The sequence below is a fragment of the Triturus cristatus genome, chromosome 4_1, assembly GCF_964204655.1.
Source record: "Triturus cristatus chromosome 4_1, aTriCri1.1, whole genome shotgun sequence".
NCBI lineage: Eukaryota > Metazoa > Chordata > Amphibia > Caudata > Salamandridae > Triturus > Triturus cristatus.
Window position 1 is genome coordinate 1,243,085,628 of NC_140585.1, and position 15,655 is coordinate 1,243,101,282.

Below are 15,655 nucleotides of genomic sequence, written 5' to 3' on the forward strand. Positions count from 1 at the left end.
CACAGTTGATGTGCCCCCTGAAAATCCTACCATTATGTAGTGTGCTGACTGATTGGTATTGTCCAGCCTGCCATCAGACATGTTTCTGACCCCCTGCAGGTGAGAGCACTTCCTCCAACAGGATGGCTAGTGATTTTGCATTTTAAGGCCAGGGCCTTCAAAGCCCCTCCGCCTTTGATATGCAACCCCAGTTTCCCCCAGACCTGAGAGGTGCCATCCCTGCCCCGAGTCCCATTTGTCACCTGGACAGGCGGGAAATTAGCTTTGCAAGTGGGTGTGTTGCGCTACCAGGCTAATCATATCCCTAAGGTGGGTTGCCTGATGTGCCCCACGAAAGGGTTCCACCATCTTGATTTTGCTGGAAGCAGAAGTTCTGTGAAAGCGTTGTGCCCATTCCCCACTGGAAGTGGTCATATAGGGAGTTTAGTGACCCTAAGGGTAGGTAGCCCATTGACGACTACCCTTCACTCACCTTAATGCCCCTAGATTCAGTATTTAGTTGGTCCCCTGACAGCAGGTTCTCAGATTCAAATGACTCCAAAAGAATGTCAGAGCTGCCGAAGAACGTGAGAACAGAGGACTAGCTGTGGACTTTGGCACCAAACCCGGCCTGCCTGCTCCTGTCCTGACAATCGCCTGGCTCGTCCTGCAGCTGTGCATCTTCCAAAAGCCTCAGGAGGCTGCCAGCACTTCAACCAGCCAGTATCTCCCTTGAAGTGGAGGAGCCACTTCCTTGCAGGCACTGACCACGACATCCAGTGCTGACAATGGGGTCCACTAACGCAGCAGCAGCCACCCAAGAAAAGATCACGTGCTCCAGGAGGTCAGATCTGTCTCCCCACCAAGTTTGGCGATGCCAGTACCCCCAGGAGCTGCCTTAAGGTATTGGAGCCTGTTGCAAGCACTAAGGCTTGTTTGTGTTCAGGCTGAACACCACCACCACGACCTGCTTATCGAGGGACTTAACCAGAGCCCAGCACCATGTCAGAAGTCGTCTTGTTGGGTTTCTTCTCAGTCGCACCGAGAACCGTGGGAGTGTCTAACTTGACGACCAGCGGGGAAAAAACACCTATGCACCAGAGTACGTTAAAACAGATTGTGTCTCTGTGGCCCTGAGGCCCCCAAGAGTGGAGCCTCCCTTTGGGTTCTGCCTAACTAGTCCCCCAGACCCACATTGCAGCCTCTTTCCTACAGGTACTTTTCCCATTGACTACAGCGTGTAGCGCCTGATGCTACTACTGCTTAACCCCTTCGATGCGTGTGACGGAGCAGTTCCGTCATGCGCGTCGGTCGCGCTGTGCGCATGACGGAACCGCTCCGTCACGGCCCCGCCCGTGCAACGAACCTTCAGCACGGCGCGGCAATCCGCGCCGCACTGAAGGGGTTAAGCACCTCTGCACCCAGATACCCCAGGGCAGGTAAAACTGAACTCTTGGAGCTTGGCCCCTACTCACCTCAAGTACAGAAGAACAGTCGTGTTAGTTGGTTTCAAGGGACCCTATGCAGTGAATATTTCTCACATAGGATAACATTACCGCATTTGAGGCTCATGCCTCAAATCTAACAGCTGTTCTTTCCTACTGTTTCTACTGTAAATTTTGATAATGACTAAAGTACGTTCCCGATTACAAAGTTTTCTTGGTGTTTAAAATTCTATAAAAATTGTATTTTTCTAAATTGGCCTAGAGTTCCTTCTTTAGTGTCTGTCATTTACTGACTCTGTGTACAACAAATGGTTAACACTACGCTCTAATGAGTCTAAACTGCTCGCCAACTCCACCACAAAAGAGCATTTGGTATTAATAACTTAAGCCTTGTAAGCCAATAAGGGTCTTCTAGCCTTTCTGCATTGTACCTCATTTCGTTGCACTACATAAAAAGCCAGCTTGCTATAATGAGTTATGAACCTTGTGGCCTGTGCTGCATAAGGTTGTATGCATTAAGCCAGTGCATACAATCCTACTGGGTGCATAGCCAGCCTACATAGATGTCGGTATCTATTGCTGAATTGCTCATTTGCAGCAAAGGTGGACGTGCTGCTGTTTCTGTAATATTGTCCACGGTTTAATGAGCTCTAAGGTGTGGCATTTTAGTGTTCTTTTACCTGTTCATCCGAAATCTGTTGGTGCCTTAGAGCTAACCACCTCTGTGTCCTTCATTTACTTCAGTGCCGATTGTGAATCGTTAGCTAGATTCTTCAAACTACTGTGTTGAATGGGTACGTTGCTGCAAGTGATTAGTACTTGAATTGTGTTTCCAGATAACAGTGAAAGAACTAGATCCTTTTTTCACAAGAAATGTGTGTATGTGGAAAATTGTTGGATTCTGCTGTATTAAATGATGAATTAGCAAATTTAAGAAACATGCAAATGTTCTACATATGGCAGCATGCAATCATGATGGTTTAGCAAAATTTTGAATTGTTGAAGTTATTTCTGTGAACAGTGTTCTAGAGATGTTCTGTTGGTAGTGACAGTATTTACGTTGACACTTATGCACTCAAGATGAATCATTCAGTGATGCTGAGACTGAGGTTAGAAGACCAGTTATAACTGAAATGAGTGCCATTACGATACTAGCACATGCAGTGTGTACTAAGCTTGTTAGGGAATCCTAAAGAAGGGTACTTGGATTTATATTGCCAATCAGTAAATGCAGTATTTAATTTAGTTAATCGACAAATGTTGAATAAGGCATGGTTCAACATGGAACTAATTTTAATATTCGATTCACATTTTAAAGGAAACTAGCCAGGTTCAAAATAGTTTGGTTCTGGTGACAAACGAGTGCACTTTTTGGCACTCTAAGGTAACGTTACATTGTAGTTATTTGTGCCCATGTTTCCATGCATGCTGACAAATCAGTGGTGAATAATCAGCTTTAAATTTTCTGTCACACCATTTAAAATTTGCCACTGGTAATTTTGCCCATTTCATATTTTTGTTATATTTTCAGTATTGTCCTCAGTCTGCCTTCACAAAAGGAGTGAATCCTGACAGCACCTATTATGTCTTGAATCCACATGCAAACCTTCCAGGGACCGAAGAACGCTTCAGGGACTGGTTTCAGAGGTCGGTAGGCAGTTATTTCTGTTTGATCTGTACTTGTGTTTCATATTCCTTTCTTTTTATGTTAATTTCTGTTAGAGTACGAACCTGCATCAGACTGGCGTTGAGTCTCTTAAAACTTTCCATAATCTCTTTCAGTGAGTCCAAGTGGAGTGGCGTCACAGGGAAAGCTCCAACCCCTGAGCAGGTCCAGGCTGGGTTAACCCAGCACGATCTGTACATGTAAGTTTTGCACAACTTTAGGCCTAATGCTGGATACATTTGGGTTGTCCCAATTTGGCAAGCCCATTGTTAGGGCAAAAGGCCCTTCTGGTAGAGCAGCAAGGCAAAACGTAAGTTCTGCTGATTATTTTTTTCCAACTAGGCACAAGCATCATAATTAATGAATTGGAAATCCTATGGAAGAACTCGCTGTGTAAAAAGGGCATATGTAAGATATTAAAAAGTGATAACCCTTGTTTGATATACCCCCCTTGTAGTGCCAGTTTGTGATTCTACTATGTACTGAAGCTGTAACATATAAAATGTCCAGGTTTGAGTTGGTCCTAGGGGCTTCAGGCTCCAGTTTTGAAGAGTACTGAACTTATAGAACCTCAATAGGCATACAATACTGAGCAAGTCTGGAATTGTATTGCCACAAGACTGCAGCGCTGATGCGAGTTAAATGTAGTATCTGGATTTGAAGGGCTGTCAAGGTTGCAGTGTTGGAGATCCTACTCCTCTTTGAATTAGTTAAGATGGCGCATGTGGTGTTAGTTATGAGGTTTGAAAGCCTGTAGTTTAAACTGGAGTACTGAAGGTTTGATAGTCTTTCAAGCAGAGGCCGTACAACACTATTATTTACACTAATGTAACATCTAATTAAATATTGAGACACTATTATGTTTATATAGGATTGTAGCATTTGGGACTTTCCATCCATGAGTCCAGGTTCATTTTTAATAGATTTCTTTGATCTTTGCAGCTATGCCGGGCATGGTGCTGGTGCCTACTTCCTAGATGGTCAATCCCTCGTACGACTGGATTGTAGTGCTGTGTCCTTGCTGTTTGGCTGCAGCAGTGCTGCTCTGGCTGTGCGTGGAAAGTTGGAAGGAGCTGGTATTATCCTTAAATACCTCATGGCTGGATGGTGAGTTGAATATTCACTTTTTGTGGAATGGGAGCACCTTGATCAGTCACAAAAACATGCCCGACCTTCAAAAGATTTTCAAAGATGCATGCTCAATCTTTAATGCATTTCCAGATCTACACCCTGTTTCTGATAGATATTTCTAACTACAGAATCCTCACCTTGTGAAAGACCCAGACACCTCCTGGATCTTTAAGCTATTATGATTGCTCCTGCATTCCAGCTGGTGGCATCATCTGCCTCCACCATGACGCTGTCATGTCTAGAAAAATGGCCCAGTGCTGCATCTAGGTGCCACCCTGCATGCTGATGTCAGTTCCTCTTTCTGTGCCCCTTCCCCACAGATCCAGAATCTAGCTCCCTTGATTTTCAAACACTTTAGAGTAGTTTAACCTGAATTTTTGGACAGTGTTCACATGTCTCCCCTCTACACAGCTTTTAAACAACGCCACAAGTGTCAAAATCAGATGTCATGGACTTGCATGACTTTTTGTTTCTTAGTCACAAAGTATAATTCAAGTCCCGAGACAACTTCTCCCTGATAGAGCTGAAAGCTATGTGGGAGAAGGAAGCCAAACTTGACGTTGTCGAAACTAAGAAACCAGGTCCGTCTTGTTTAAGGTTGCAAGGCAATTCTGGGCCTGTTCATGATCTTTAGGTATGTCCAAGACGATAGAGAGACCAGTAAAAGTGATAAAGTCCAAACTGTATTCTTCGTGCCGTCAAAGCTAATGCTCAAGGTAGAGGTCCTATACTCGGCCCAACATTTATCAGATTCCTATCCTGCAGCCAATGCTCCCAGATTTCATTGGGTCATCACTCAAGAGTTGCAGAAAGATGATTCCACTGGATCCATACGGTGTGCTTTCAAACCCCACTACTCCAAGACCTCCAATTGGGCTTCCATTGTGGGCCTGGTCTCCGCCGCCTCCACTTCCACTTCTGGGCTGTGCATTTGTGCAATATCCACTTGTACTGGTTGCTCCTCTGTCAGTGACAGCCCTAGTTCCAATGGCTTTTGTTCCAGATGCTTCTGGGTCCAGAGCGTACTTTAGCTAGGGCTGAAGGTCCTCATGTGGTGCTTACTATAAACAAAGCTCATCCTTGGTGTGAGGAAAACTCCATGTTCCCTTTGCCCCAGAGAGTGTTTGATTAATAGAGAGGCCTTCTATGGCTCTGACTCCATGCTGTACAGGGTCTTGAGAACATTTCCCACAATGAAGGCAAAGAGGAGGTGGCCAATTTGCTCCCCATAGTGCTGGCTCATATCTTGACCTAGAAAACGCCTATGGTTCGGACACTTCATCTGACTTGGAACTGAATACACCCTATGGGGCTTTGGTTGTATGTTGAGCTGATAAGGTACTAGACTTTCAGCTGCCTAGTTTGAAAACAAAAGCCAGTCTTCTGACATATACTGCAGTTTGACTCCTCTACTATGGCGCTCTTGTTGTCATTCAGTAAAACCTAGACTGAGACCCTCATGGAGGCCTGGCTCAACCCTTTCAAGATGGTGCTAGTGAGTCACCTAATTTCTAGAGGGCACAGTTCTGCATAGGTGATTCAGATTTCCTGAAGCAACATCTCACTTCAGAGAGCCTTAAAGATCTGATAGACTACTAGCCACAGATTCCTTAACGTAGAATTATCCCCAGGCGTGAGACTGGACCCGGAAAACTTTCTTGCCCAGCATCTCTGCGCGCCGGGGGGCGGTACCACGGGACTCCGCGGGCGTGACGTCAGCGAGGTCACATAAGCCCTACCCCGATGCGCTGACGTTAGTTTTCTTCTTTTCCGCATGTAACGCGGATCCGGATCGTGTCCCTGGCCTGTTTCAGGCCTTCTTTATCCGCTTTTAGGCGTTTTTCTTCAACAGTGTGTGAATGCCTTCGGGCTTTAAGACGTGCTAGTCTTACGCGCGCCAGATGTCTGCGACAGATCCTCACCCCATCTGCATGGGGTGTTTGGGGGAGCACCACGACTCCACGGACTGAGGTGTGTCAGCAAATGAAGCCGAAGTCCCGGCGGGAGCGCCGGATGAAACTCCCGGTTGGCGTCGTCGCCAGGCCCATCACCCGCAGAAGGATTCAAGACCTGCCGCTTCCGTCTCCGACATAGTCCCTCTCCCAGGCCGCAAGGGCGTCGCTCACCAGGTAAGTGTCGTAGTTTCTCCTCGAGGCCCGGTCCCCGGCCTGTTGGGGGTGTGGGTTCTCCGTGGGTGGTGTGGCCCCACGCGCCGCCACCCTATCCGCCGTTCCCCGGCGCTGGGGTGACCAGAGCCCAGATGGAGGCCAGAGCCCAGATGGAGGCCTATGCAGCGGTCTTGCAGGCCTCTTTGGCTCTTCCCTTCCTGGGACGTCTGTGGATCCCTTGCTGCGTGCGGGGACTTCTGCGGCTTCGCCTTCGCCTCCGTCACCGACCGGTTCGGCTCCAGGTTCTGAAGTGGTGGTGCTGTCGGGGTGCAGCCCTTTGGGGTTTCCTCCTTCTGCCTCGCTGCAAACCCCCGCGGGGGTCCCTGTGGTGTCGCGGGAGATTGCTGGGGCTCGGGGTGTGTCCTTGAGTCCCCCTCGGTCGTCTGGGCAGGTGGCGGCCTTGGCCGAGGTGACGCCGCTCAGGCGCCGGCGGATGCTGGCCCCGGTGGCACCGCAGGGGCCGGCTAGGGATCGGGCGTGTCCCTGGGCCCCCCTCGTCCCTCCACGCCGGCTGCTGCTGCGTCGGAGGTTGAGTCAACGCCTTTTCGGAGCCTTTCTTTAGCCTCCCCAGCTCCGGCCCGGCCTCGGTCTCCAGCGCCGTGCATTGTGGCGGAGGTTGTTCCGGCATCCCCTTCTGCGCCGGTCGCGGACTCTACGGCGCCGGGCCGGCGTAGGGTCGTTGATTCGTCTTTGGACGCCCCCTCTTATTCAGAGGTTCGGCAGTTGTTGGTTTTATCTTCTCCGGAGACGTGTCGCCGCATCGTGGCTTTTCCTCGGTGTCCTCTAAGGACGGCTCTTCGCCGTCGCCGCGCCCGTAGTCTTCGCCAGAGGCACCTCAGGTTCCCCATTCATCGGGCCACCTTCCTGGGCTTGGCCTTCCCTTCCTCCGGTTGGACTGGGGGATGGCTGCCTTAGCTTGCAGCCGTCGCCCACAGAGGAACTGTTTTCCCCGCCGCAGGGCTCTATGGAGGAGAGTGCTGCCTTCGCTCGGGAGGTTTCCACGGCTGCGGGAATCTTGCACATGGGCGATCCAGCTGTTAATTTCCCCACGGATCCTCTGGTGGAGGTCCTCCATCAGTGTTCTGGTGGTTGGGAGCTGCTTCTTCCCTTCGAGGCTTCGCTCCACACTTCTCTTTTGGGGGCGGCCTGCCACGGGCGACCCGGTGCCCCAGCCACTTCTGCACCGCATGATCCGGTCTCTTTCCCTTCACCCCTCTACCAGGGGCCCTCTTTTAAAGACTGCCTTTCCCTCCCTGCCATCGGTGTTGTCTCACCCGTCACGGGAGGCCTGCTTGTTAGATTCCTGGGGGCGCAATATCTTCGCCTCCACCAGTGCGGCTTTGCGGGCCCTTAACACTCCGTGTATTGGATAGTGCCACTTGTGGGATTCGGCGGAGTCCCCTATGTCTGCAGCTTCTCAGGAGGGTGCCTGTGTTGATCTGAGCGGGTAAAGGGTGCCTTCAAGGGATTTATTTATAATATTCAATTGTATTGCTTTTAGTATATATTCAGGTGCAAGAGTTATTTAAAAACTTGCCAATACATTTCTTTACAAAAACCTTTTTGAGAAGTGACGTTTTTTTTGTTCCTTGTATAGAATAAGATCCAGTGACACAATCACAATGTAAGAAAGTGCTATCTTTCTTGCATGGTATGCCCCCACTTTTTGCTGAATGTACTTTGACTAAGTGTGCCCTGGACTCCTGCCAATCAGGTGCCCAGGGCCTATGTTCCTTCCCTAAAAACCTCAAACCCAAATTGGGAAACCCTAGCACCATGTCAGCCCCTGGTAAATGGTACCCTAGGTACCCAGGGCCTTGTGACCAGTGAAGGCCTCCAAGGGCTGCAGCACTCATTGTGCCACCCTTAGAGGCCCTGTACCCTAACACATACACACTGCCCTTGCAGGCTGTGCCTGCGTACAAGACAAAACAAAGAGTCGACATGGCACACATCCCTGTGTGCCATGCCCACCACCTACACTGCCCTGGCATACATCAGCCACCCCTCTAGCTGGGTGTCCTATGCCAGTGGTGTGGGCACAGGAGCATGAGCCCTGTGCCCCTACATTACCCAGGTCCATTCCTGGGCAATGTAAGTGCGGTGCTGCCATTCAAGAGTACATGGTGCTGAGAGGTCGTCAAAAACGAACTCCACAGCACCATAATGGCAACATTGAAGACTGAGAAGTTTGGTATCAAACTTCTCAGAACATTAAACCTGCACTGATGCCAGTGTAGGATTTAATGTACAAAGCACCACAGAGGGCATCTTAGAGATGCCCCCTGAAACCTAACCTACAATCCAAGTCTGGTCTGAGAGGCTGCCACACAGCGGACATGTTGCTGGACCCCTGGGTAGGAGAGCCCCTGCTCTCCTGGACCTGCAACAATGCACATCCTGGGCGAGGTGCTAGGTCTCCTCCCCCAGGATGGACATGGGGAAGCTTCAAAGGCATGCCGCCTCTGTGAGCTTCGCCAGGCCACTTGCTGCCCCCACTCAGGCGGCAAGCCTGTCCGGAATCTCCAAATAAGGACAGGGGGTGTGCCAGCCTGCCAACCCCACCTCAGGTGGGGGAGGCGAGGAGGCGAGGTGAAGCACATCTCCAGGCCCTCGTCATCTTGAAGATGGGAGGCCCTGCCCAATCAAGACTAGGCTATTGCCCCCCTCCCACAGGAGAGTGGCAGAATAGGGGGTGTACCCACCCCAGGACAGGGACCCTTTGGTCCTTGCCCTTTACCTACCTGTAACGCCCCTAGAGCAAGAAGAAAGAAGACATGCCGTGCAGCTGCCAAGAAGAGGAAGACACCAACTGCTTTGGCCCCAGCCCTACCGGCCTGTCGACCCTCAAACCTGCTCCTGCTACATCCCGGCACCTCTTGTGGCCAGCAACCTCACAAACCCCGGAGCACCTGGCTACCTTTTGGCTCTAAGCACCTGGAACTCCCATGAGCAGAGGCTCTGCTCAAAATCAGCTTCTAATCCCTGGCATCAGCCAGGAACCGCGAACCCACACAGTCTGCACCCGCCAAGCCTGGCCTGTGCCGGAGTGAACAAAGACCCCAAGGACGTCCCCCCGGCGACTGTGACCCCGAATCCGGCACCCAAGGACTCACCTCGACGCTCCTGACGATGCCTGCAGCCTCAGAAACAGGTACCCCAACCGTGATCAACAGAGGGTAAGATTTCCCAACACCAAGAAGGCACCCCTGCACCCGGCGCCCTGCGGCTCCCTGTGCCCAACTCCTGGGTACCTACCTATCCTCCAACTACGCAATTTACCTCTCGAAGTGGTGGTAGCACCTGAAGAATCTTCGTCCCCGAGCTGGCAGCCTTTGTTCAACCAGGAGCTTTCCCATTGAAACCCATTGAGCGCCCGAAGGCTCAAAAGCACCTTGCACCCAGCCGCCTGAGTGGCCCTGGCAGTGTAACCTCTACACCTATCTACTTCCCCATTTGCCCTGAGCAAGTGACCAGGAGCCCAGCTCCCACAGCCGCGTGGCCTGCTAGTCAGCAGCCACCAACCAAGGCCCCCCTGCCTCCCATAGGATAACATTGGGCCTAACTCACTCTGCACCCGGCTGCCCCTGAGCCGCTGAGGGTGTAACAACTGTACTTACCTGACCCTGGGAGACCCCTGAGTCTGTGCCCAAAACCTTAACTCTGCCAGTCGAGTACTTACCCAAAAGCCGATAACCCAATTTTCCTCCATAGGGTAATATTGACTGGCTTCTTCTGAAAGTTCTTCCAAGTGTGGAGTTTCTAAAACTTAAAATATTCACCAAAAATCAAGAGAATAACGAAAATACTCACCTGCTATTAGGAGAGATCCCAGTACTGGATCTTGGTGCCCAGCACTGACCCTGGAAAATATTCACAACTGTACTTACCATTAACCCAATTTTCTTCCGTAGGAAATCATTGACTGTTTTTCTGTGAAATTTCTTCTAAGTGTCCATTTTTGCAAACTACAAATGTTCTTTAAAATTTGTACAAACTGTGAAAACGTAATTACTTACCTGTTTTAGATAGAGGTCCCAGTACTGAGTCTTGGAGCCCAGAACTGGATTACAAAAGTAACGAACATACTATACCTGCAACTTGAATTTTCTCCCATAAGGAATCATTGACTGTTTTCTATGAAATTTCTTCTAAGTGTCAACTTTTAAAATAGCAAAATATTGCCTAAAAATCACAACAGTAACTAAGTCGACTTTTATCACTTGTTTCTAAGAACTGTCCCAGGACTGAATCTAGGATCCAGTCTTGGAGTTACAAAAGTAATCCTGAAAGTAATCTATTGCAAATAACTTAAAACTTTCATTGAGCTCAATGCATTATTGTGTTTGAAATTGTGTTGTCTATTGCAACAACCTGTAACCAGTATTCACAAAAGCCAATTGCATATTGCAAAAGTATTTACCTAAAGCATCTCATTCAGAGAAGTATATTTTAATACCTATTGTTGGTTCTAAAATAAAACAAACCTATATATTTTTTATATAAAGCATTGGCCTAGAGTTCAGTTATTGAGTGTGAGACCATTTGCTGACTGAGTGTGTCCAACAAATGCTTTACACTGTCCTCTGATACTGCCTTACTGCTCGACCAAGCTACCACTTTAGAGAGTAAGGTTATATCCAACTTTAACCTCTGCCAAACCTCTGGGGACAGTACACACTGTACCTATTTGGGAACAGTATATACAGAGCCACTTTCTCACACACAACCAAAAGTATATACAGAGAAACAGAAAAACGGGTGTATATAAAAAAAATTATCTTTTGAAATTCATCAAGGGTACTACACAATTACATACACAATGTAACAAGAGGAAAGCAAATGTGATTATACAGTCCTTCAATGTCACTATTGTAAACACTTTCTATCATATTATTTGCCAGAAAGAAGTGGTAAGGTCGACGTTTCGGTCTCTACGCTTTTGTCCATGAGACCATCTTCGGGACTATCATGTAAAAAAACGTTGACCCCTGCGCAGTGCTTCAGGCGATTCAAAAAGTCAAATGTACATTTTATCGGCGACTTCTGAACCTAGGCAAGGTCGGTCGTGGCTCTGTAGCTCTTTTGTTGGGGCACACATGTTTGAGGACAACTGTTGCTTGCCAAGGTAGCGATCACATTCTTGTAAGAGGTGGAGCAGGGGCTGGGTTGTATTCCATGTTCTTAGCACCCAAGAAGGGTGGTTATTGAGACCAATTTTCAGATCTCATTCTTGAACTTGTTTGTCAGGGAGGAAAAGTTTACAACACGCTGGTGGTCTTGGAGCCAGAGGATTGGATGTAGTTCCTAGAGATAGGACATGTACTTTCATTGGCTGAACCTGTAGGCTTATTAAAAGTATGTTTATTTTATAGTCTGTTTGGACCACTTTGAATTCACTGTACTAGCCTTTGGTTTGGCAGCCCTTTTGCGAAGGTCATGTCACTAGTGGCATATTTGCAGAGGTCTGGGATTCACTGCTGAATGCGTGCTTATTTTGGGTACTATCAAATCACTTTCATATTGTTACTGTCTGCTCAGAGGTTTCCATGTATCTTGGACTTTCTGGATCTGGTTACCATGAAGGTGTTCCCACAACAGCAGAGTCCATGACTATTGATGGATACTTCTAACATATATTCTTCACTTTAGAATAACCCCCAGGTGCCAGACTGGAGGCAGCAATTTATTATTTTTCCTCATAGCAGTGGTCTTTGTGGGACTAGGTGATGTCGTGCAGCTGTGTTGGCTCCACACCCCTCTGGTAGTGACGGAGCAAACGCCAGCCATGCCCACTAATATCAGTTGCTTTCTTTCTGCAACTTCTGGTGCTCTCTCTGGACTTTAAAGTTTTCTGAACACCCCCAGGCCCGTCCCCAACGGTTTGGTGTGCTGGGGAGCGATGTTCCCACTGAAAGACAGTTTCATGGCACACAAACTCCAGGAAGTAGATAACTACAGACCCACCGCAAAAGACAATTTTGGTGTCTGGGCTTGGGACACAACTCAAAGTAGTGTGATAAATGTGTGCTCATGCACCCAAAAGTAATTCTAGATCATGTGCTCAATTTGTATGTTGAACAAAAGTCTCAACCCAAGCGTAGGTCCTGCTCCAAGTCAGTGACTTTAAGGCCTCTATCCTGGTCACTGGCCGGTTCTGCGAGTGCTTCACTTCCTGTTCGAAGTCTTCCTGTAATCCTAACGCAGCATAGAAAAGTGAAGCAGAGCTTGACCCCCGATCTCGCCAGTCTCCTGCCAAAAGGAAGGCGCAAGGACGTCACAAACTAAAGTCTCACTCTTTTGAGGTCAACAACCCTTGAACAGATTCCTCAGTTGGTCCAGACACCCTGAATTTCCCTAGGATTTGTTGACTCCTGCAACAATTTAACTCCTTCAAAGAGGCCAAGCTACAAATTTCCAGTTTGCTTCCTGCTCCATTTGGTGTGCCTTTGTGCGCCACAGAACCACAAGGGTCTCTTCAGGTTACCTAAGGCGGGTCCCTTCCTGGCACAAACTTCCACTATGCCCCTCACGATCCATGTCTTTCTGCCACCTCTAGCACCATAGGCTAATCTGGTATCTGCCCATTTTGGAAACACCGAAGTCCGCAATATCTTGACTGGACTAGAGCTACAAATTACAAAAGAGCAGCCAGTTGTCATTCAGCCTAACTCTGACCCTTTGCCTCTAGGACGTCGCAACTGTAGGCTCCATTATCTTTTTTGATTGTGACTGTCCTGTGCCAGGATGTTGATGAGAGCGAAGGGAATGACTTGCTCCCCCGTCATAATATGAATGCTGTATACCTTGATATACAGAACGCCTAAGGGCTCTATACCTCTCCTGAAAGAACTTGATTAACTACATGGGACCTCATTTGCAATGCTTGTTTAACAGTTGAGATCCTAGAAAAATGCAGCTGCCTTCAATTTAGACTAAAACACATTTTTGACATTCTGTAATAGCAACACTTGAGACCCCACTTCCAGTTAATGATGTTTCCACAGATTCTCTGTTGACTAGTTGGTCACAGCAATACTCTTGCCTGCCTGCGAATAGCGAGTTGCCAGATCTCCTAGACTGTGTCTGGTGACCCATGTTTTTTCACCAAGCACCCAACTCCATAGAGCCTTATTTTACAGGCTTAGACAAATAAAATGAATCATAATTAACAACAATTCCTTCGGAAAGAGAATCCAAGAATATTGATCCTTTTGGCAAACACATCTTTTTTTTCGATTGTCTTGATCTGTGAATGCAATTTTCCATGGTGAGCTACTTCACACATGCACTTTAGGACATAGCCAGTGGCATCTTGCTGTCAGTCCAAGATGATCGTAGTGCTTCTTTGCCCCAGGCAGTACATGATTGCAGGATGTGGGCAAGCTAGTTATCTGCTCAGGTCAGAATACGACAAATTGCCTAGGCATGGTGCTTTGTAGCAGTGTTGTCTGTAGACATGCCTGTATGAAGTCTGCTGGGTTTTCCAGCAAAGTTCAGGCCTCCCTCTTGAACATGCCTTTTGATTGCTCTCGCCTGTTTGACGAGAAGGTGGACTCCGGTCGGGAATGCTTTACAGACAGTGCGTTTTGTGTGGCTGTTGACCACTCCCAAATAGTTTCTGCTACTGTTCTGGCAGTTTAGAGGATATACTGGAGTACTTGTGTATAGATACAGCCTTTCCAGCCCGTAATGCAACTGACAATTCAGTCCTTTCAAGGTTGTTGACATTGATCCAATAGGCAACACACAGACCAACAGAGGTACCAGTCCTCCAATTCCTGTTCTACAGCAACTAACAAACAACTTTACTTTGCACTTGGGAGTGCATACCCAACCAGTAGTGTAGTAGGGTTCATCATTTCCTCACAGGTTAGCGTAGACTCGCTTTCGACACATGGGTCTTACAAATCATGCTAAAAGGCTATGAGGTGCCTTTTCTGATGGATACTTCTAACTGCGGATTCCACATCATTAGAAAATACCTAGGCTACAAACTGGATACAAAAGTTTTAAACAGTATTGCTCCGTGTAGGAAGTTGGCTTTTTTGTGTGTAGTAGGCTGCTGTAAAGACACGCCATGCAAAAAGTCCAGATGGCCCTTATTGGCTTGCAGGGGCTTACTTTAATAATCCTAAGTCCTCTACATTTGGTATTGTGGTCAAGCAGCTTAGGCTTTTCGTTTGGGAGTGTTAAGCATTTGTTGTACACACAGAGCCAATAAATGGTTCATACACTCAAGAAATCTGTAACAGATTATAAAAAGAAATAACAGATTTTCATATAATTTTAGACATAAGGATCATCAATCAAGTAAGCACTTTCGGCGATACAGATCTTACAAGAAAACATTATAATACACAAATAACGTTTTTTAAGGTATGAGCCTTGAACGCGGTAATGGAAAGACTTGTAGTCGATGTTCGGGGTGTCCTTGGAATTTAAGGTGCTAGGGCATGACGGTCCAAAAGAACCACCAGCAGTTTCAGTTTACCTGCCCTAGTGTGTCCTGGTCTGGTTGGTAGCCTTGAGCGCTACACTGTTGAAGTCAGTTGGCCCCTGAAAATAAAGGCTGCAAGGGGGACTTGGGGGCAATTCTGGCAGAATCCAAAAGGAGGCTCTGCTCATGAGGGACTTTAAAACAAGTGGGCGCAGTCCCTTGTGGTGAAAACCGGCTGTGGGGCTCTGGTACTGAGGAGTTTGGCTGGCTGGCCAGTTTTGTTGGAGGCTCTCATGGTTCTCAGTTTGACCTGTCGAGGGGAGAAAAACAAGACAGCAGGGCCACTCTCGGTGTGAGCTTCGTCTGTCCTGAAGTCCCTCTTCTTGCAGGTTGGCTTTGATGGCGGTGAAGTCCTGGCTGGACACTTTACAAACCTTGGTTGCTGCAAGTGCTCTGGTACCCAAGGTATTTATGCAAAGGGCTCCTGGAGGGTCTAGCATCTCAAGACAGAGATGGTTATGACCTCCTAAAACCACAAAAACCTCTTCCTGGCGTGGTGTTCCCTTAGTGGGCCAAATGGCGAGCAAAACAATGCACCGGACAAGCGTAGTTGGTGCCTGTAGACGGATGGCTTCTCCACCCCACAGGGAGATGCTAGATGGTTGACTAAGTGCTGGACAGTCCTCCAGGTGTAGGAGGAGACACAGCTTTTGGACAAGTAGGGTCTTTGCCATTGTCAAGGCACCAAACACTGCTTGTCTGCTGGTACCAAACGCGATGTAGGTCCTCGGTTCTCTCGGTGACTGCTCTTCTTTGTCCTCCTTCT

The 15,655-nt window shown here is 48.1% G+C and overlaps 1 protein-coding gene across 1 annotated transcript in view; it reads left to right on the top strand.

Annotated features, from left to right (window-relative positions):
- Positions 1-15,655, top strand: part of ESPL1 (extra spindle pole bodies like 1, separase) — a 470,161-nt gene that overhangs the window by 421,566 nt on the left and 32,940 nt on the right. Inside the window, exons 28-30 of the mRNA XM_085654666.1 lie at positions 2,956-3,071; positions 3,207-3,290; positions 4,033-4,197. Of these exons, the coding sequence (XP_085510792.1) occupies positions 2,956-3,071; positions 3,207-3,290; positions 4,033-4,197 (365 nt within the window). The remainder of the gene's footprint in view (positions 1-2,955; positions 3,072-3,206; positions 3,291-4,032; positions 4,198-15,655) is intronic.